Raw genomic sequence first — 23,462 nt, forward strand, 5'->3', positions numbered from 1 at the left:
GGGGAGGTGGCGAAGCGACTGGCTGAGAGAATTGGGATGGGGTGGAGAGAACACGGTGAATTTCGGCGAGGGATGTGCGGTGGCGGCTCGGTGCTTGGTGATCGCAAGGAAGAGGACAGAGCAATGCAACTGAAGGAAGGGAGAGTGTGGTCGGGTTTATGACAACGCTTGCTTTGCAGAAGCGAGGGAAAAGGGAGTAGAAAGGAATGGGCACGGCTGCACCCAGAACGGCGGGCGGCGAGGTGGCGGCCGGCGAGCGCTCGGGAGCACCGTGGCGCGCGCACAGGAAGACACCGGGGAAGGGCTACAGCGGCGGCAGGAGTAGGGGGACGCATGGGGGGAGGGTGGGCAGGAGCTGAACGGCGGCGAGAGCAGGGCAGCGGCCAGGGGGGAGGTCCTGCGCCGGCGACAGAGCAGGTAGCAGCAGAGCAGAGGGTGCAGAGGTAGAAGAAGGGGAAAAGAAATCCAAGGGCTGATTTGGAAAACTTGGAAAGTTCAAGGGTTTTTTTAGAAAACTAAAAATTCTCACTGATCCAAAGATCAAATGAGGAAAAGTCCAAAATGAAAGTTGTAGAGTTTTTCAAGCTCTACAAACTTGCCTATGTTAGTAGTGCTATTTTTTAGTTTCTTTTCAGTTAGTACCTTCCCTACTTAGGGGTTCTATCGAAAGGCTTAGAGGATCCTATAGTGTCAGTTTATGTTGGAATTTCTTTGCTCTTTTCTTTACAGCTTAAGCAAATAAGCTCGAAAGAAAGTGCTTTCATTTGAGTTGAAATGAAAGAAGAAATCGTCTATCTAGACAGAGAATGTGTATTATTTGGTCCATGCTTGCCCTTCTATGCCCTTTTGATCTATACCTATCTTACTATCGAAAAGGGTTTTAGGAGGAGCAGAGCAAGTCGTGTTTACAGCCAGCAGTTCTTATGGGCGTAACTCCCTCTAGTATTCCAATAATCTCCTTTCCTCCAATATGTCACTAAAATTCAAGTATGCGGCTCGTATTAGTATGCCAAGTGTTTGAGAGACAAGAATTCTTTTCATAGCCTTCCCTTCAATATGCCATCTTGTCTTGCGGCGCTCTATCCTTCCAAGCGAGCCTGTGCTCGGGGAGCACTCCTTCTATCATTCATAAAATATGCTTATCTCTCCTTGGTCGTAAAGCTTCGCTTTGCTTTCATTTACCGAAAATTCCATTGGAGTTTCCAGCCGGGAGGCGCAATCTCGTACAAGCAACTTCCATCGATCTGCTTTCGAAAAGTAGCGAAGCGGTGTCAAGTTGGAAGCCTGCGGGCCAGTATGTTCTAGCGCCTCATTCTTTACATCCTTGCATTACTCTCTTCCTTTCCTCCTTGCCCTAACTTGAACTGGCTTAAACAAAAATGGCTGGACTTTCTAATGATGGCACTGGCTCGGCTTGAAACTCGCCTTCTGGTCCCGTAAGAGGGAATTCTGGAGTGATCACCGCATTTTGGCCTTATTTCTTCTTTAATTGAGACACGTGGAAAATAGGATGTACCATCGATAAGCCAAAGTTCCAATCTTATCTAGAATTTCAAATGGACATAGTACGGCTCAGTTTGTGTTGCCTTTTTCCTGGCACTGTGATTTGTTTATGAGGTTGAAGTTTTAGATAGACCCTTTCACCCACCATAAGAAATTCTTGCTCCGATTCCCTTGATCTGTTTAACCTGGCTCGATCTTTGCTATTTATGGTTCACCGTTGGTAGAAAGCCTAGTACCATTCATTGTTCTCTCCCATCCTTCCAATCAGCTTCATACACTCGAGGCTCTAGGCATAGTAGGTTGTAAAGCAGTTGCTTTATAGAGATAGAATGACTCTACCATAAACGTGAACGAGAGTAAAGAAAGAAGGTTATTTAGCCGGGAGTGGGATCAAGCTTTTGAAAGTGCCTTACGCAGGCCTGTTTAAAATCCTATTTTTTACTTGTTTCTTAGGTAAGCAAGCCTGGTGCAAGAAAAAAGACCAAGAAAATGGGGACGTGTGATAATTTAGATAGATGTTTTCTGCTGAGATTGTTTGAAAGCTAGCCTGACACCTCTCTATCTATCTGAGTATGCCTCGGGAATAGAGCCCAAAATAAGCTCTTTGGGACCCTTCCCGCTTTGCTTTTCTTATCTTTTCTGTAAGATGAAGTCTATCTATCATGTTGACAAGTTCTTTTTCATGACATGAACAATCTATGATATTTGGTTCTTTTTGAACATCGACCTGGCGTAGAAGTAGAAAACGGAAGTGCGCTCCTGCGCACGTAGGCTTGAAAGCAGTAGTTTTCTGGACAGCAAATGGAAGAAATGGAGATGCGCCACTATCCAGCCTATCTTGATGAACCAGAAGTGATAAGGGCCCGGCAAGAATCTTCTCTGTAAGAGACCTTAAGAATGCCGCATTGAAATTGAAGTAAGTAAGACTCACGTTCTTTCTTGAGCTACAGCACATTCAACCTTTTCGATTTACGTGGGAAAGGACAAGAGAGTAGGTAGGTCTTCAGTGAAAACAAAGATGATCTACTATAAGGAAAGGAAAAGGAAGGCCCAAAAGCCATCCCAAAGCCCAAGACAACTCGTTAATCGAAGATTTCACTATGGATATCGGAGGAGATTCCTCACCCGGCTTGCCTAAGTGGACCAGTCAAAGTATGAACAAAGCAAATGATGGTATAGCAAAGTCTCTTTGTTGCTTTCATCAAGTAGATAAAGTAGTAAGCTGATACTGAAGCCTCTTCCTCCAGCTTTTGAAGAGGTAAGTCCTAAATTGAAGCACTACTTCTTTCTATCAAAGAAAAAGACTGACATTTCCCGCAGGTCAAATGGCACAAAAGGTGGTGCAAATGCCAGCAGGGACTCCTCTTTGTGGCCTTCAGACTCGGGTGAAGCCGGTTGGCTCACCAAACAAGAGGCCCACCGTTAAATCATTGGTAACCATGCCTAACGGTCGGTCATCTAAGCTATCGGCCAAGTCAAGTGAGAGCTGTTCAAGAGTTGGACGCATATCTTCAGCTGAGGAAATCCTCAGTGAGCTAAGAGATCCAGGGTTAATCCCTGATGTGGTCACATATAGAATATGCAAATCTCAGGATGCTGCGGCGATTCCGCTAGAGCTTTTGAGCTGCATGAAGAAATTTCAAGTTGCTCCTCAGAAAACTCGTATAATAGTCTCATTGGCCTTCATCAATGGGACAAACGCGGAAGTGTATGCGTTACAGTTACAGGGAAGCTAGCATTTTGTCTTGTCATGGAAGTTCGTGTTTGAATGTTCTTGTTTTTCGTTGGGAAAACCAACGCCGACCAAAATCCAAGTCTCCTTTCTCTTTTCGGTTGGGAGCTGAGCTTCAATGTACATTATTGTACAATGCTTCCTATTCATGGAATAAGCCCATGCCATGTATTCGGTTTCGACCAATTCTCTTCAAGTTCCGCGGGGGATCTGCAAAGGCCGATCCATATCTTTCAATTTTATGAATTGAGCCTGAACTCAACTGATAGCTTCGTTCATAAAACCGTCAGCTCAGTTCGAACAATAACCGATGGATCTAATACAAGTAATGCTGCGAATCTTGATAGTAATGGTATGATGATTCCACAGAGAGAAGAAACTGGAATTTATGAAGACCATCCTGGTCTGAACCCAACCTATGAAAGAGATCTGGGTGAAGATTTTGAGCGAATTTGCTCGGAACTTTATCGTCTTTTCTACCTCTCTCCGGACAGGGACTTACCTCCAAGCTGGCCGATTAGGGATTTTACACTATTCATCCTTGGGGATGTTGATACAACAACCTCCACGAATGTGGAATCGATTCCCTCTATTGGAAAATGGCGCTCGATTATCTTAATCTTATTAATGGCTCATATATTTATTTTGATCCTATGGATCTTATGTCCATATTATCTATATAAATATATGAGTGTTAAGCTTGTGCGCATTGTTATTTTCTGATTATGTGAGGCTGCATGCGATTGTCGTGTCTTTATGTTGTCAGCCTTGTGAGAAAGCTAGGGATACTTATCTCTTTTCTTTCTTTTTGAATGATGGGCTGGACCAGGATCTCAATAAAAAGCCTCCCGCGGAGGAGGTTGAGCCGGATGCCGGTGACGGCGGAGGGGACTAGACTAGGGGGCGGGGTCATGGCGAAATGTTTGCATCGGGGTCAGGCGCTGACCCTGCAGCTTCCACTTCTCCATCAAGAGCGGCTTCGCCGAAATTCTGGAAGAAGCTGACGGATACGGAGAGGCATTTTGCTCGGTTTTATTGGATTTAATCAATAAGGAATAATCTAATCTCTCTATATAGATATTTTTTTGGGGCAACTTCTAATTTCTCATAACTCGGAACCGGAGAGGGTTCCGCATGAAAAAGACCAATCAAAAACTTCTTCGTTTCGTTGGTAGAACCCACGCCAACTCTTTTCTCTAAAAAATAGAGAGATCTTTTGATAGTCTCACTTCTATCAATGCAATGAAAGAACTATCCCTTCCTATTTGTTTGTCCTAATAAGACAAAGAAGAGCCTCCTTCTTTACCACTTTAGGGGATGGGGGTGAAGGGGGTTTACATACAACCGGGACAAAGTGGTTTATGATTGAATCTCAGAGGCATTCTTATCATTTGGTAGATCCAAGTCCATGGCCTATTTTGGTTTCACTCGGAGCTTTGGCAACCACTGTAGGAGGTGTGATGTACATGCACTCATTTCAAGGGGGTGCAACACTTCTCAGTTTGGGCCTAATATTTCTCCTTTATACCATGTTTGTATGGTGGCGGGATGTTCTACGTGAATCCACGTTGGAAGGGCATCATACAAAAGCTGTACAATTAGGACCTCGATATGGTTCTATTCTCTTCATAGTCTCGGAGGTTATGTTCCTTTTTGCTTTTTTTTTAGGCTTCTTCTCATTCTTCTTTGGCACCTACGGTAGAGATTGGAGATATTTGGCCCCCAAAAGGGATTGGGGTCTTAGATCCTTGGAAAATCCCTCTTCTTAATACCCCTATTCTCTCTTCATCCGGAGAAGCCGTAACTTGGGCTCATCATGCTATACTCGCGGGGAAGGAAAAACGAGCAGTTTACGCTTTAGTAACAACCGTTTCACTAGCTCTAGTATCCACTGGCTTTCAAGGAATGGAATATTACCAAGCACCCTCCACTATTTCGGATAGTATTTATGGTTCTACCTTTTTCTTAGCAACTGGCTTTCATGGTTTTCATGTGATTATAGGTACTCTTTTCTTGATCGTATGTGGTATTCGCCAATATCTTGGTCATCTGACCAAGAAGCATCACATTGGCTTTGAAGCAGCAGCATGGTACTGGCATTTTGTAGACGTGGTTCGGTTATTCCCATTTGTCTCTATCATGGTACTTTGTTGGTGGTCTTAATCTGGAGAGTGAGCATTTCATGAATGTCACCTTCAAGGAATCCGTCATGTACAAGATAGTGGCTGAAGTAAGAACCATTCTGGAGAAGGTCCTTGACAGTACTCAGCCCATGGGAGTTTGACGATCCACTCGAGCCAACTGATCAGCCCAAAGAGAAGTAGCAAGTTCACACCCTATCAGCTGCATCCTCTCCACCTCCACCATACATAGAGGAATCACCGAACCAACCAAGTCCACAGATTATGAGCCACTCATAGAAGATATGCCAATGTTCATCCCTGATCTCTTCATAGAAGAAGAGTCTATGGAACTCGGCAATGTTTTAGCCATGCCGAAGGAGCACAAGTGCATATGCTCAAGATCTAAGGCGTTCATTCCAGATGCCACACCACAGATTGAGGGTCTTACTATGATTATTCGCAAGGAATGGACAGAGGAAGCAAAATCCAGAGTAGCATCATACAGATCTTCCTGGATTTTCACATCTTCGATATCCCTGAAGGTGAAGAGTTCATCTTGATCGGACAGCCAATAGAGCCACTTGTCAACCCAAACAAAGACCAAGCAACCCTCGAGGTTAAGGTTGGCAAAGATAGAATCCCGGTCAGCCTAGTTTGTTCATGCAACACCATTGCAGAAGCTAGACTGGAGCAAGACCTAGTGGAAGAGGTGACAAGCATTATTCAAGAAGGGTTAACTCAGCGCAATATTAAAGAAGATGCCATTCACTTCACCCAGTAAGCAGATCCAGATGGCAAGAGTAAGCTTAAGGAAGAAGAAAAACCGCAACCTTCTCATCCTGAGTTGAAGCCACTGTCTCCTAGTTTAAAGTATGCCTCCTAGTCTCTAGTGATAAGCTGATAGAGAGTGAGACTCGGCAACTCATTCCAATCTTGGAGAAGTACCGATCCATCATTGGGTATTCTCTATGAGACTTGAAGGCGATCAGCCCCAACTTATGCACCCATCGCATTCCTATGGAGCCAAACCATAAGCCGTCAAGAGAACATCAGCCTAGTTCAAGTTGTTCCGAAGAAGAGAGCCATGACAATAGTCCAGAATGAGAGAAATGAGGTCATACCTCAGAGGACAGTTACTGGATGGTGGATGTGCACCGATTACTGGATGTTAACAAGGCTACCGGAAAGATGACTTTCCTCTCCCCTTCATTGATGAGATGCTTGAACAGTTGGCAAAACAATCATTCTTCTGCTACCTCGATGGATACTCTGGTTATCATCAAATTCCTATTCATCTGGATGACCAGAGTAAGACTACCTTCACTTGTCCCTATGGCACGTTCGCCTACAGGCGAATGTCGATTGGTCTTTGCAATGCACCTGCTTCATTTCCAAGGTGTATGATGGTGATCTTCTCTGACCTGATCAAGAATATCATGGAAGTATTCATGGATGATTTCTGAGTCTATGGCGAAGACTTTAAAGAGTGCCTTGAGAATTTGGACAAATTTCTCAAGAGGTGCCAAGAAACACACTTAGTCCTTAATTGGGAAAAGTGTCACTTCATGGTTAGAGAAGGGATTGTCCTCGAACATAGAGTGTCAGAAAAAGTGATAGAAGTGGATCGGGCAAAGATCAAGGTGATTGAACAGTTGCCACCCCCGACAAATGTCAAGGGAGTTTGAAGTTTTCAATGGCATGTTGGTTTCTATAGGAGATTCATCAAGGATTTCTCCCATATAGCCAGAATTTTGACAAGTCTTCTTGCCCAAGAAACCTCATTCAACTTCGATGAAGGTTGCCTCATAGCCTTCTACACCCTCAAGAAGGCACTCATTTCTGCACCCATCGTACGTCTTCCATTCGAGAGCATGTGCGATGCAAGTGACTACACCGTCGGTGCAATGCTGGGTCAATGCAAAGATAAACAACATTATGCCATATCTTATGCAAGTAAGACATTGACCGGACCCTATTTGAACTATGCAACAATGGAGAAGGAACTTCTAGCAGTGGTATTCACCATTGACAAGTTCAGATCCTACCTGGTCGGTGCCAAAGTGATCGTATACACGGATCATGCTGCACTGAAGTACCTCTTGACCAAGAAGGATGCTAAGCCACAACTCATCCGTTGGATTTTGCTCCTACAAGAATTTGATCTGGAAATAAGAGATAAGAAAGGAGCAGACAATTGTGTGGCGGATCATCTCTCAAGGATGCAAGTAAAAGGGTCGGACTTACCGATTGATGACTACTTGAGAGATGATACTCTTCTAAAGGTCACTACAACCAGTCCATGGTATGCAAACTTAGTCCATTATATGGTGACTGGATATATACCTCCAGGAGAAGATAGAAAGAAGTTGATTCACTTCAGCAGATATCACCTATGGGATGACCCCTATCTATTCAAAGTCTATGCTAATGGTTTACTCCACTGCTGCATCCCGCAATGTGAGACCCACAAGATTCTTGAGCGTTGTTACTTCTTGCCATATGGAGGGCACTACGGAGCATTTCGGACCCATGCTAAAGTTTGGCAGAGTCGATTCTTCTGGCCAAACATGTATGGAGACACTAAGGAGTTCGTGCGGCGATGCCCAAGATGTCAGAAACATGGGAATATCAATTCTTGAGACGCTATGCCACTGAAGAGCAACCTTCAGGTGGAGATCTTCGACGTATAGGGAATAGACTTCATGGATCCTTTCCCCTTGTCAGAATAGTGTGAGTACATCTTGGTGGCAGCAAACTACATGTCCAAATAGGTTGAAGCACTTCCCGACATTGCGGCTGACTCAAAGAACTCAAAGAAAATGTTCCAGTAAATCATATTTCCTCGCTTTGGAGTTCCTAGAGTTGTGATCAGTGATGGAGGCTCATACTTTATTGATAAGACATTAAGGAAGTATCTCAGTGAGTTGGAAGTAGATCACCAAATTGCAACTCCATACCATCCCAGTTGAGTGGCCAAGCAGAAATATCAAACAAGCAAATCAAGAACATTCTGCAAAAAACAATAAATGCCATGGGGAAAGGATGGAAGAGCAACCTACTCAAGGCACTTTGGGCTTATCGAACAGATTTCAAGATGCTGATAGGAATGACACTGTACCAATTGGTCTACGGCAAAACTTGCCATTTACCAGTTGAACTTGAGTTCAAATCCCACTAGGCGGTCAAGAGGTGGAATATCGATCTCCAATCAGCCGGAGTGAAAAGGCAAATTCAATTGGTTGAGTTGGATGAATGGAGGGAGAAGGCCTACCACAGCTCCAAGCTCTACAAGGAGCAAACCAAGCGATGGCACAATAAGCGAATCAAGACCAAGCACTTCAAAGCGGGAGATAAGGTACTACTCTTTAATTCCTGCATTCGTTTGTTTGGTCATGGTAAGCTTAGAAGTAAGTGGGAAGGGCCTTTCTTAGTAGTTAATGCCGCCGATCATGGCTCTATAACCCTCCAGGATGATGACGGGAATGTTTTCAAGGCCAATGGCCAACGATTGAAAATATTCTTTGAGCCTGAAATACCAGAACTTGAAGAAATAGACATCTACGAGTTATCTGAGCTAGAGCCTTTGTTTATGATCATCGTCGGACCTTAAACGTGCCGCATCTTAGGCTAGATTTCTTTCCTTTTTCTTCCCTTTCTTTTCTTTCCCTTTCAAGCCTATTGTGCACCCAAATACCAAAAATAGAAGTGAGGGAGAGAAGCTTCGAGAAAGCCGACAGCCACACCTGACAAGGTGGGGACGGCCGGCCTCCCCCAGGCCAGCCCGCCTGGCCCGAGCCCGTTTCAAAATTTCAAATTTAAACCTATCTTATCCGGGATCCTTTTTGTATTTCCGAGAGAATTGAGGAGAGGAGTGTCGTTTTAAATTGAAAGGCCTCATCCCCTTCTTCCTCCAGAACCCTCTCAGCCTCTCCAGCCTCAAACCTTCTAAGTTTTCCGAGATCCCTTGCAATGGCCTCGCAATCCACCCCCACGACACCGAATTCGGTGACCAAGGCCAACATTTCCCCTTCGGCACCCTCAAAATCCAATCAAAGCTGAGCTTCGTCGAGCAGCGTGCGCATCATCGAGCCATTTGAAATGGCTGACGTCCTCTCTTGGCCAGCCGGCCTCACCTTTGCGCTGCTCGCCCTCGTCTCACGGGAGGTCCCCCACCAGGAGCCCAGATGTGGGGGCCAATGCGCGCACTCCCACGAAGAGCCGACACGACCAACCGCAGGGGTTCTTTGCCCTGGGAAGGTGATCCGCAAGTGCCTCGTGCCATCCCCTTCGGAAGGCGTGTTATGCACGTCGCCGTCCTGCAGATGGTGGGCATTGGGATGGTCCTCTCACCTCCTTTGGATCGGAAGGAGAGGGAGTCTGTTGACTCCAACCCCAGGTTGGTGCGGTGCACTCGTTCGCCACCACCGATCCATGGCCCTCCGAAGATCTGGGCGTACACAAACAGCGATGAGGAGGAGGAGGAGGGCGCCCAGATCAAGGAGCTAAGGGAGCAGCTCACCACGCTTAAGTTAAAGCTGAATAATATGGATGAGTGCGTGGCCTAGTCGGAGATCGAGAGGATGGACCTTGATGACAAGGTCGATACTCTCCACAAGGTAATGTGCTCCAAGATCAGGCGCCTTGCCAAGGCAACCGGGAACGAGGACCTCTATAGGGCCCCGGACCCGAGGGATTAGATTGGGTGGTAGGCTAGAATAGTTTTAGGTTTAGGTGCTGAATTTATTTTCCTTTTCAATTTTGTTTTCTAATCTTTTGTATTCCATCAGCACCTCCATTTTAATTTGAATGAAATAAAGTTTGCTTTGTTCATGCCTTGTCACTTGTGGTTGGTGCACACTTGTGTGCCAACCACACCCCTGTTCTGATATTACACTGAAGTGCACAAAGAATTCGAACAAGCAACACGTCAATGAGTCCCTAGATGAAAACGAGCAAAACCCAACGTGAACCGGGGCCGGGCGGCCTCCTACAGGCCTTCCGGCCTACACCTGTGCCATAATGAACAAATGCAGGTTGCAACAGGGTCCTGGAGCGTGCCTGCACGCTTGCAACCTGAGCCTGAGCCTCAGGCCACAACTGCAGGCCGGCCAGCCTACATCAGGCTGGCTGGCCCCACCCGTTGGCCTCCTGCACCCATGCAGCTCGACACAGAGGTTTGTGACCCCCTTATCCCTTCCTTGTCTAGGTTTCATTTAAACTCGTACCTGAATTAATGGAATTAAAATTTGAATGAAACACTTAGAAAGAGGTGAAATCCTCACATGTTTATCAAAGGTGCCTAAGTTTCATTTCTTATGCAAGTACTTTGTGCCTTTAGAACTTTATGATAGAATCACTTGATCTTTTGCTTATTGACATTCATGATACAATGATATGTGAGTCATGCTCTTTCTGATTCAAAGACTTGGAGAAATTTATTTTGAAAATGGAAAAGTGAGGCAACTCTCATTCATGCTCAAACTTGCCAAGTCCTATCTAGAGCCATACATGATACAGTTTTGAGCCCACATAGCTATCTTCTACATTTTGAGCTTGATCAAACATCGTTGCCTCTTGAGACATGTCATACATCCTAGTACTTTGGTCATACATGTACACGTCCATCGAACAAAGTCCATCAAATGTGGTTCTCAAGCAAACTCTTCATCCTCCTGAAAGAAAAAGAAAGCGAGTGAGAAACCATCTTGCTCGAGTAAAAAAAGAGAAGAGAGGGGAAAGATGAAAGAAGCTAGAGTCAAAAACCACTCAAGGACATCCATTCACTACACTCACTTGCACTTGACCAAAGTCTATGATTGGCATGATCTCTTGGAAACAAGTTATTTGATTTTGCAACATAGATCAAAAAGATATGCAATTATCTATCCCAACCTTAAGATCCACATACAGACCTCTCTAGAGGTAGGTGAGGCTTCATAAAGAGCCTTTGTGAGGATCAAAGATCTTGAGCGATGGAGCGACTTGAGAGAATGAGAGTATGCCTCCTAATTTAAAAACTTTACAAAACTCTCCAAGTTCTGAGAAGAAGGAAGAACCATGCTCTCCATTGAGTTGTTCTAAGGATCAATAGGTGAAAGTGAAGGTGTTAGCCACCTGGAGTCCAAGGTATGAGGGAAAGTTTAGAAATAAATCTTATGCATTCTTTGGTTTCGTGACACCGGACTCTGCTCGATCCTCTGGATCTAATTCAACACATTTTCTCGGGACGAGCAAAGTCTAGGTGTGGGGGCGTGTTGGCAGTTGATTTCTGTGATTTTTACCACCAATATTTCTTCGGATTTCATACTTTCATGGCCATAATCATGCTAAAACAATTAACCTTGATGAGTTCCACTAGTTTTGGTGTTTATTTGATTTTAGGAGCTCACTATCCAAATTTCGGACAAATTGGGAGAAATCCTAGGCCGACCGGCCTCTCCTAGGCCGGCCGGCCTAGCACCGTGGCCTTTCAGTCCCAAACTTCACTAGCATGCACACAAACACAAGTCCAAGCCATCCTGATCAGCACATCATCAAGGAAAAGATCCTACGGTCAAAAGGCTTGAGTCATGGATTGATGAACCCACATGCAGCGTCTACTTGGTCTTCAAGCTCAAATCCACCCCCCTGGAGTACATGCACGCGTTGATCAATAAGTCGGTGCAATGGAGGGCTGAGAGGAGCTAGAGCCAGGCCGACCGGCATTGGCAAGGCCAGCTGGCGTCTAACTGTCCAACCTCGAAGAGACGCAACCGTTACCGACCTCTAGAAGTGATCAGAAGCGTCCACAAGAAAGACAGTTACATGTGGCAACACCCCTAGGCCGGTCGGCCTAGGGGAGGCCGGTCGGCCTGCCACTGGCACGACACGTGTCCATCTTCGCGTACAAGCTACGTCAACCGCCATACCTGCTTACAAGACAAGCTACGCAGCAAATACCGACCTTGAAGAGCTATAAATAGTTGCCCATACCTCCACTCTCAACACACCATCCTTGGAGAGAAGAGTCTTAGTGTTGTTGCTCTACCATAGTGTAGAATAGAGAGAGTGTGAGGTGAGAGCTTGGGTGAGAGCCAAGCTAGGATAGCAGCCGGGTTCCCTCGATCCTATTCCAACTCTGTAGCCACCTCAGAAGAATAAAGCTTCTTTAAGTAAGTTCCTCGTTTATCTTCATTATCTCGCTAGTTCTTCTCTTTACTTTTAATAATTTGTTATTTACTTCCTTTGATCTGCAGGATTCTTTGTCTGCGTGGGTAGCAAGTTCTATCCATTTGGGGTTTCTTCTAGCCTTAGCGTGGGGCGTAAGTCAGTAACTTGATGGCGTAGGCATGGTGCTTAGGCTAGATAGTTATCTTGAGTTGTGTTCCACCCCACGGAACCGTTGTGGTAGGCGGCAGGTGGTGACAGTCCTATCCATCCCTCGTAGTCCACCACATTCGGGTGTTTTCATAGCAGTAGTAGGTTGCCGTTGGACTCCTCTCTCACCCCTTTCTGAAGTTCTTCCTCTTTCGGCCACCAAAGCAGATCAAGTTAGTAGATAGTAAGTTATTTGTTTAACGAGTTGGCTAACTGAAGTTAGGCCCTCTACCCTCTTACATCTTCTCTCCCTGGTGGGTCCGGTTGAATAGTTCTAGGTCTGGTTGCGCTTATCATTCCTTGGATTCGATATCTCAGGTAAACTCCCTGGTGAAAGCTACATTGGTATCCGTGCGCTTGCGGATTAGTTTGTATAGGCTAAGGAGTGCCAACATACACCTCACAAAGCTTTTGCTAAACCTAATGATTTGATTAATGAGCTCTTTGGTTGGCTTGGAGAACTTCAGCAGAGTTTCGGTAGCTTCTCACGAATTCCAGCAATCTCAAATGACCTGGGGTGAGGCCTCATGTAGGCTAGAGAGCAGCACATAGCCGTTGCTTGCTTTTACCTAGAAAAGTATAAAAGTGTCGGTTAAACCGGTGGCCGCCGTCGGTTTAACTAGTCCCTTTGAATCAGCAAACTAGCTGTTGATCTTCTCTCTACCATGCCTGAGCTTGCTTGCATCATTGCACCGATGGTTCAACCAGTGCTAAAGACCTTCAGACTTCTCAACCTCCAAATGCTTCTAACGCCTTCTTTTGCACCGTCGGTTTAACCGGTGCCTCTGTCATTTCTTCACTTGATTGTCATGTTATCTTCTCATTGCACCGAGCCTCCCTTCTAATAGCGTCGGTTCAACCGGTGCTACTGACTTGCTCACAGTAGCAGTTCTCCAATGCACCAGTTTATTTTTAAGGGCGTTTGTTTAACCGGTCGCCCATTTCCTGCTACATCTTGTCCAAATCATCGCTGCGGTCAATTGGAGCGATCCTACAAACTTAAACTCACAAACTCGCTAGTCCCGTTGACTATGTTGTCACACAATCACCAAAATCATAATTATAATCTAGTGGACCATATTTCTTACAGCGAGCTCACATCCAGGCCACAGAAATTCCAGAAACTAACACTGCGGGGACAAGTGATGAATAGGTGAAAGCAATCTTCCTCATCTAGACAAAAAGGACATTGCCCTGATGGTTGCATGTTGCAGTAATGTAATCTGGAATTCGTGCTCAATCTCTCTCGGTGTAGAAACCAAAGAAAGAACTTGCATTTCTGAGGAGCGAAACTATGCCATATGGCCTGAGCAAATGGATCATCGAGACAGTCCTTGAAGGAGAGGAAATAGTGATATCTAGACGTCGGAACTTTCCCATTACATCGGAGACCCCGTTTGTCCATAAGTTCAGTGTTTAACTCGACGGATGCCATCAACGACTGAAGCTCCAACAATTCTCCTGTTGCAGCATGTGTCAACCGATGCCTGAGGGTGAGAAGAGGTTCCTGTACATGTTGATAGCACTTTGGCTACAGATGCATTTGGCCGAAGAGTGTGTGAAAAAAGAGCAGGGAAAGTTTTGGCGAGGGTTTCAGTTCCCCACCACAGACCATTCCAAAAAGCCTACATAAGAATGAAGGTAGCTTAGCATTGACTATGTCATCACACAATTAAAAAAATATGAATGAGGGCAGCTGAGCATATATGTCCTTCCAAATGGGGGTTATCGCCTGATGATCATCACCAAAATCAAAGATGTCAGTCCAACCATATTGCTGACGAAGCCAATCAATCCAAGGAGCAGATGGGGCGCAATGGAATTTGAAAAGGAACTTCTTGAGTAGACTCTTATTTTTCGCAGCTAGATCCGGAACACCAAGCCTTCCTTTTTCTTTTGGGAGACAAACATCCTCCCATGCAACTTTTCATTGGCCTCCATGGCATTTGTTTTCTCCAGTCCACAGGAAGGCCCTTTGCTTCTTGACAAGCGCATCAACAGTTCCTTTAAAGAGGAGAAGTGAGCTATCTGAGGAAGGTTTTTATTCCCTGGATTAACCGCTGCTCTGGGAATAGAAGAATGCTAGTACTAGTTGCTACCATGGTAAACATACACACATAACTGGTGCAGTGCCGTTGCTCATTATCAGTAGCCACCCATGCCACGCTGATGATGCTCTGATAATTAACTTCATTTGTCGCCTTCACCAGAAGCAAACGCAGGAAGCAGGTGAATGAATATAATCGTCTGAAAGCATCATGTCGCCGGCTCGCTACTAATGCAAATGGCATGTAGAATATTATTGTTGATTAGAAACATATTTAAGCACCAATTGAGTAATGTAGTGAGAGAACACGTAGTGGAACAGACGTCAGAAAGACACCGGTTTCTGGTCTTGCCGGCAACCTTTGTTTTTCTGCCCATGGTGATGGACCAGACCAGTCTTTTACTACCTAGGTTACTTTTCTGTAGGATGGCAGACGCAGGCCTAGCTTTTAGATTTATGAGCTCTTTCCCTCAAGTGCAGACACAGATCTTGACTTCAAACAAACCCAAATGCTAGCACCGGGGTGTGACATTCTTTGGCGGCGCTTGTGTCGGACCCAGCATGCGTATTCTATTCCAAGATTTTGATTCCATACAATTATCCAGGCCTTGTTTAATAGCCAGCAAGGCAGCAACCGCGCCTGTCGCTGCCTTTAGGCTTTAGCGCACGTAATCCGGAAGCGAAGTAAGCCTACAAAAGAATTCCGGGGTCCTGACCCAGGATGGTTTGTGGTAGCAAATAATACAAAAACAACATTAAACATGAGACACGATTTTATATAAAAACCCTTGGAGAGGAAACCTCAAACAGTAACTGTGAATTAAGAACTCTCAATTATGAATAACCACCCTCTGGAGAACCAGAGACAACATACCACAATTGCGGATTTTGTATCAATAGCAATAGAGGGTAAAGAAATAATAAGATATCAAGAGGTGGAGCAGCTTTAGCCGAAGTGCCATATGCAAACTAGAATTAGAGAAAATGCAACAAGGATTGGAGGTAATGTTATCCATGTGCTCAGCTACACCATTTTGTTTGAATTATAAGAATGGTGTAGTACCTAGTAATGCCTTTAGACTTGTAAAAATCGTTAAATAATTTTTAACCTATTACCAGTGCAAAGCTTCTCATCCTTCTTATTTTCAGTTTGGTTTACAATCAAAACCATATACTCTTTATTAAGTGTGGTACCTTCCTAAAATAATTATTAGTACATATTAACGAGAACCACTAAGATAACGTTTTTGAGCTTACCACAAAAATTAGAATGCACACAATCTACCTTTATTTATATGTTTGAGGTATTGAATTCGACACTCTTGCCAAACACACAATGCTCACAAAATTTCAACTTATTGGTCCTATGTCCATCAAGAAGTCCTCAGTTGCTCAATAATATTGTCAAACCAAATTCATTCATATGCGCAAGACGCATATGCCAAAGATCAATAGTAGCTAAATCAGATAGTGAATGAGAATTTACAACAACATTGCTCGTAATTGCAATACCATGAAGATGGTTCAGATTAGGAGATTGCAAAGCTCCCTTCATCACAATAATAGGACCTTCTAGCACATTCAAAACTTCAGTAAAGTTCTGATGTAACATGTACCCTTTGCTATCAAGAGTACTCGAAGGAATGTATCATTCATGGAATTTCTACCACTCTACACAAGTCCACAATCGGACGATAATAATCCCACGTGTGCCAACTGTAGTTTTGTTCAGTTGTCAGCATGGCATTTGTTGCAAGTTGCAACATACATAACTTTTGTGACAACACACATCGACATTTCCGAATTAACATTGGGCTCAAATTTATGAGAAAAAATAACTTAGATTTCCAATCAGAGAGATATGGGAACAGCACGAAATTGAGCACCCTACTGCATTGGCAGGGAGCTGGGAACTGGCCCGGTCCTCTCACTACAAACCAACCTGGTTCATAACTGAAGCATCACTAGCTAGCCTACAGTCGATGATATATACTTTGTGACATACTACAATAACCATCATCAATGCCGACAATTTACGAACCAGAGCCCTGACCGCGCCCCCACTCGGAGAAAAAGAGAAAGGAGACACTGAACTTGAAACCGACCGCACAACAAAAATCCAAACCAGCAGGTACCTAAACCCTTGGGTGCCAATGCGCCGCAGACACCCGAACCATGAAACGAAACCAACGCAACAGCTTCCCTGCACCAACGAATTCAGATCAAATAGCTCGGCGGAAGGCGGTCGCTCTCGATCAAATCGATCTTTCGCCTTTTGTTAGGTGATCCTCTGAGAGGTTTGCGCATCGGCAGTCAGCAATAATAATAAGTCCCTGCACTTTTGTGTGAGTTGCTTTTGCTGCCGTTGCTGTTGTCGAGCTCGCGCCGCGGTTGATTCCGCGGCACTCAAAGGCGGCCGCGGCCGGGCGCAACGACGCTGAAATTGACCCCGCAGCCGCCGCGCGAAGATGAAGAGGATCAACTTAACGATCGGAGCCAAACAACGTGCGGTTACCATGGACCATCTGATGGCAGTGTCTTCTTGCCTCGTACAACCGAAGTACCTTCCTACCTGATGGGTGCAACGTGCGCTACAGTGACTGACCTGGGAGCACCTGAATTTTACTCAGCTAATGGTATAGTTCTTCAGAGGTTCAGGATATGCACGCAGGTTCACGCTACGTCACCTGAATGCCTGGGAGTCTGTTGGACACAGATCCTGACAAAAAGCGGCAGATTATCCAGTTGCATCGCATAGGAATTAGAGAGGCCAGCGTCAGCAGGGTGATCGAACCAGCTCGCAGTAGGATAAGGATCAAGATCCGTACGTTGGTGATGCAGATCAGTAAGTGGAAATTTCAACCTGTAACTCAAATATTTGGAGTTTTTTTTTCAATTCCAAGGGGACTGAATAAAGTACAAGACATCCACCTCTTTGCTGCTGTCTGTAGCAGCTGTTAGGGCGCCGTCAAGCTAGCAGCCTAGCATCCAAGAAAACAGAGTGGCTGCTCACGCTAATTGATTGGTGGTATCCTTGCTTGCTTAATCTGCAAATCTTCCCAAGGTGACGCCAGCAAATTAGGCGAGTGCCTTTCTCAAGTGTATATTAGTTTAGCTTCACACATTATCTGCGCTAACTTCTTTGATTTCTCACTGATTGTCTTTGGGAAAAAAGGTTGTTTTGTTACTTATATCCACGGGAAAGACGATCTGACGATGCAATCAACCATTTGGATTATGCGGTCGCTTTAATTTGCATGATTTAACAAGAAGATTTGACTTACAAAGCTGACATCGACTTTATAAAATCTTTACAATTTGATTCCTGACATCGACTTTCTACCTTGAAAAAGGAGGAGAAAACTAAAAAAGGGAGAAAACGAGATGATCCATGCTGCTCGACGAACTTTGCCCCCAAATTTAGACGCTACGAATTGAACATTGGAGCCAGCAAATTACATGCTTCATTAACAGAGAAAAACGCCATTACCGATCGGGGCCCTGTGCCACCAACTACATGCCATAACCGAAGTGCAGCCGAGGCGCAAGCTGACACGAAGCAGCAGCGCAACAGGGACACGCAGAACCACCATTCAGGTTCCGGCTACGGCTACCTCTGTCTCTCTCCTCTCTCGCGGCCCCCGCGAACCGAATCGCCCGCGGAAATCCCGGTTCTGCCCCTGGCGCCAGCTCGCAAGTCAAACCGGGCGCGCCACCCGCGACCCGCGGCCCCGCCGGCCGGCCGTCGGGACTCGGGGAGCGGACGGCGGACCAGTAATATACCAAACCCAGGCCGCGAAACAAACCATCGCCTCCCTCCCTCCCTCGCAGCTGCGTCGCCTTCTCTTCCGCGGCCAGCTTCTCGCCAGCCAGCCCGCTCCTCCGCCTCCTCTGCAGCCGCTCCGACCCGGCCGGCCGGCCGCAGCGACATGACGGCCCTTCCGCGACCGGTGCAGGAGGAGGGGGACGGGGATGAGCAGCAGAACGGGCGGCGTTCCTTCGGCGCCGTCCTGATCACGGTCCCAGACGGTCCCGGCTCTGGCTTGCCCGCTTCGTCCTCCGACGGCATCGCGGCCGCGCTCCTGGACCACGCGGGCGCGGCCGGCTCAGACGACGACGCCCTCATGGAGGCGGAGGACGGGCGGCCACGGCCGTTGGGGGAGTCGTTCTCGCTGTGGCGCGCCACGGTGGCTGTGTTTGCGCTCGCGGCGCTCGCCGTGGCGGGGTACGTCTGCCTGTACTCAGGCGGGAGCGGGGGCACCGGCGCGACGTGGCGGCTCCTAGAGGCGCGCGAGGAGGAGGGCGAGGGCCGCGGTGGCCGCAGGTCATTCCTTCTGCCGCTGCACCCCAAGCCGCGCCGCAGCGGCGGCGACGGCAGGGACGGCGCGGCGAGGAATCTGACGGCCGCGTCCCCGCCCACGGGCATTGTGTTCCCCACCGGGTAGGTGCAGCCACTACGACAATTTCGTCGGTTCCGTAATTCTGTCGAACAGTTACGGTTTGCTCCATCTATCGTTATGTTCTCGAACGACCTCCTGGAGTTTACGGAATAGAGGGACTCTTCCTTTTATTTGTTTTGTGTAGGTGGCTCAGGTTTGTGTTCTCCTTCGTCACGCTTGAATGCGGCTTTCTTTGCATCGGTTTTTGGGTTTATTTATCGGTTCCTGATTTTGCGGACATTCTGCACGATTTATGTGGTTTTGAGTTTGTCTACTCACAATTGCGCACATTTCTGTACAATTTCAGATCATTATGACTTAATAGCTTCATAATTGCACTCATTTCTGTACAATTTCTGACGATTTTGGGTTATGTTTTTCAAAAAAAAAAATTGATTTTATTTTCATGTCTGTTTTTTCGTTTCAGTCTGGCATGTTTTGAGGGGATCCAGCAGTTAACTAATTGTTAGAGGAACAAGTAATAACCCCATGCTGTTTGTATTTCGTGAGTAGTTGGCACTATAGTTTGTTTACTACTACTTGCAGAGTTTGTACTCTAGGCGTGCGCCCGTGCCTGGCAGAATTAGAAGATTGACTATCATAAGGAATTGCAGCTCTTTCAATCATTTGGGATTGTAGTAGGGTCTATTTAGATAACAATTGTGCTTATTTTTTTGTTTAACAATTAAATAAGGAATAAATTAGGAGAAGACTTCTAAGGTGACCTCGATGAAGTCAACACTTTTGCTAACAATTTGATGATTTAGATTGCTTTTTCGTTCACATGTCAAATCATCTACGTGTCCTGTTCACTTCTTTTGTTAATATGGCACTGCTTTCCTTTCTGAATTTTCTGCCCTTACCCTGCAGGCTATACTACACAACTGTGTCTATTGGCAATCCTCCTAGGGATTATTTTCTTGATGTTGATACTGGCAGCGACTTAACATGGGTACAGTGCGACACGCCATGCAGAAGCTGCGCAAAGGTACACACTATTTCAGCTACATGCATTGTTTTACAGTGTTGTGTTGTTGCACGATGAACCCAATTGGTAACATCCATGTGGCCTAGTGGTTGAGGACTCGAGGTCAAGGGTTCAAGGTCACCATTGTCTTCAAATAAAAAAATAGATAGTTCCTCCTGTGTTTTCTCCTTTTCTCTTTCACAGTTAGCTGGATGGTCCCAAGTTCGTTAATTACTGTAATTAACATTAATTAAATGCTATTACAGGGAGCTCATCCTGCATATAGGCCTGCACAATCCAACATAGTTCTTGCCAGTGATCCACTTTGTGATCGAGTTCAACGCAACCCAAATGAGTGCAACTACGATATCAATTATGCTGACAGAAGCTCCTCCATGGGCGCTTATGTAAGGGATAATATGCAACTCACCAGTGAAGATAGTGAAAGGGACAATATAGACATTGTGTTTGGGTATGGGCCAATCTTCCAATTGCCATGGCATATATAATGACGATTTCTGTTAGCACGCTGACTAAGAAATTAACTGCCATCTGTTTGTTCATATATAGGTGTGGATATGATCAGAGAGGAATTCTTCTGGACACGCTAGAAAATACTGATGGAATCCTAGGCCTGGGCAGCCGGGCAATAAGCCTTCCTACACAGCTAGCCAGCCGAGGGATTATTTCCAATGTTTTCGGTCACTGTATGACGACAGATTCCAGTGGTGGTGGTTACTTGTTTCTTGGTGATGATTACATTCCCAGATGGGGAATGACATGGGTTCCTGTCCTGAATGGTCCAGCAGAGTAAGTTCCATCTGTCCTTTGGAGAACTAATTCCATGAATGTGGCTATCATTCTTCCCTTGGATGTCATTTATCATTTTTAGTCAATGCGATATGCTATGTTCGCTGCATATCTTCAAAAATCTTACCAATTCTTCTCACTCTCAAGGCCCAAACCACAAAGGGAAAATATTGCCTAACTGCTCTGCTGCATTGCTTTACTCTCCCCAATATTGTACTGATGCTTACAAATTTGGATATTTGTATTGGCTAGTCGTAGTAATCACTGGCACCACACACTTCAGAAATCTGCATCCGTATTCTTAGTTAAAATATGGTTGGAAAAAGATGTCTACATTTTTGCATGGACAGGCTAGTTCAAGTTCCTATAGAAAACTAAAAACTCTGCCATGTGACAGACATTTCACATCAGGAAAGCAAGGTGCATATGTAACTGATGAAACTCTCTCCCTTTTTGTGCGAGCTTCAGTAATATACGCAGATCCCAACTCCAGCATGTAAACCACGGGGATCAGCAGCTCAATGTGCAAGGGAAGTTGACTCAAGTGATCTTTGACAGTGGGTCTACATATACATATTTCCCACACGAAGCATATACAAATCTGGTTGCTGCGGTGAGTGTGAATTTTTCTATACATGGAATCACGGAACAGGTCAATTATTCTGTGTTCCTTACGTTTTCTTGTAATTTAACAGCTGAAGAGTGCATCCCCGAGATTTGTACAAGATGACTCAGATAATACTCTGCCTTTCTGCATGAAAGTTGATTTTTCAGTGAGGTAACATGATGAAAATCTATTAATGGAACAATTTACTTTTTGCTAAATTGTCGGCTAGGTCATAAAATTGGCAAGCACATTATTCCCTCTGTCCTTTGCTTGGAATCGTTGTGTGTTTTCAGGTCTGTGGATGATTTGCAACATTTCTTCAAGCCCTTGAGTCTGCAATTTGAGAAACGATTTTTCTTCTCCAGAACCTTCAACATTCGTCCTGAAGATTACTTGACCATCAGTGTACGTTCCTCTATCCTATGTTTCTTATGCAATGTCACACTGTCAGGCATATGATCAATGCCGAATACCCCATTTCCTGTTTGAAGTACACCATCATGTTTGTCCTCGGATTCATTTCAGGATAAGGGCAATGTCTGCCTGAGGGTGTTCGATGGAACAGCGATTGGTTTTGATTCAGTAATAATAATCGGAGGTATTCAGTGGTCACTTTTCTTTGATAATTTTCCATTGCCCAATACGTTCATTCTAAAACTATCCTTCCCTCCTATTTCTTGCAGATGCTTTTCTTCGTGGAAAATTGATTGCTTATGACAATGATGAGGATCAGATCGGATGGATTGATTCAGACTGCACTGACCCAAGCAAACAAAGCAGAATTCCATTCTTCCTGCGAAGAGTGTTTCGCAACCAACTTGTGTAAACATACACAGATACGACCGTGAGATCGCCTGACCACGTCTGCTATTGCGGATCTGCAATTCTGCATCCAGATTCTGATATAATCGTGTGAAGGAATGTAATTACTAGATAGGAAAAATGGTTACAAGATAGGGAAAAGGAGAAAGGAAAGGTAGATAAGCATAGCTAGTATACTGTACTTTGTATTTTTGTTGTCTGTATATAGTCAAAAGAAGCAGAAGCCTGTATTCTATGTTGTATGGCATATCTCCCTCACTTTGTAAGACTAAAGTGGTGAAGATATCAATGAATAATCAGCAGCAGCTATGACATTTCTGATCGCTTTTCAGTTACATCAGCAATTTTTGGTTGATGGAATACTGTGCAAGAATTGTAATTTGAAAATCTATCCATACAACTTTCGACCATACTCTCTATGTTCCAGAATATAGTTCATTTTAATTTTTTCCCAAAGTCAGACTTCTCTAACTTTGACCAAATTAATAGAAAAAATGTACCAACACCCACAGCATCAAAATAGTTTAGTTAAAAAATCCACCATAAAATATGTTCTTGATATTGCCTTATTTGGTACTGCAGATGTTAATATATTTTTTTATTAACTTGGTCAAAGTTGGAGAAGTAAACGTAACACCCTAATTTTTAATTTAGCAACCTTAATAAATTTTACTAGATTTTTGAAGGAACAATAAGGCTTTTATCCAAGTTCTTTTGATTTTAGAACATTTACTGTGAATTAAAAATTATTTACTTAGCTATAAAAAATATAAGGAAAATAGATCTTGTGCATTCTGATACCGCATTGCATTGTTTTATTTGTTTGAGTTCAATTGAATGTAAATTTTCAAATTTAAATTCAAATAAATTTTGCTTGTATCTCCTTATTTCAAAAAATCCTCTCTTTTTCCTCTCTCTTTTCCATCTTTTCCTTCCCAAGCCCAGCAGCCCAATCCCTCTCTCTCCCTTCCTTCTTTTGGCCCAGCCCAGCTCTTTCTCTATTTCACTCTCCCTCTTTTCCTCCCGCGCGGCCCAGCCCAGCCAAACCGGCCCAGC

At 44.9% G+C, this 23,462-nt stretch overlaps 1 protein-coding gene across 1 annotated transcript; it reads left to right on the forward strand.

Moving 5' to 3' along the window:
- Positions 1-18,508: 18,508 nt before the first annotated feature.
- On the forward strand, positions 18,509-22,737 carry LOC112891193 (aspartyl protease APCB1-like). The gene is made up of 9 exons (XM_025958125.1): positions 18,509-19,202; positions 20,071-20,188; positions 20,434-20,639; positions 20,738-20,977; positions 21,446-21,590; positions 21,673-21,755; positions 21,878-21,989; positions 22,110-22,182; positions 22,268-22,737. The coding sequence occupies exons 1-9, from the start codon at positions 18,691-18,693 to the stop codon at positions 22,408-22,410; spliced, it is 1,632 nt and encodes a 543-aa protein (XP_025813910.1). The 5' UTR covers positions 18,509-18,690; the 3' UTR covers positions 22,411-22,737.
- The last annotated feature ends 725 nt before the right edge of the window (positions 22,738-23,462 follow it).

This window comes from Panicum hallii, chromosome 4, assembly GCF_002211085.1.
Source record: "Panicum hallii strain FIL2 chromosome 4, PHallii_v3.1, whole genome shotgun sequence".
NCBI classification, from domain to species: domain Eukaryota; kingdom Viridiplantae; phylum Streptophyta; class Magnoliopsida; order Poales; family Poaceae; genus Panicum; species Panicum hallii.

Coding starts and splice junctions, on each gene's coding strand:
- LOC112891193 (XM_025958125.1), top strand. CDS start 18,691: ATGACGGCCCTTCCGCGACCGGTGCAGGAGGAGGGGGACGGGGATGAG. Junction 19,203..20,070: donor GGCATTGTGTTCCCCACCGG/GTAGGTGCAGCC, acceptor CTTACCCTGCAG/GCTATACTACACAACTGTGT. Junction 20,640..20,737: donor AATATAGACATTGTGTTTGG/GTATGGGCCAAT, acceptor GTTCATATATAG/GTGTGGATATGATCAGAGAG.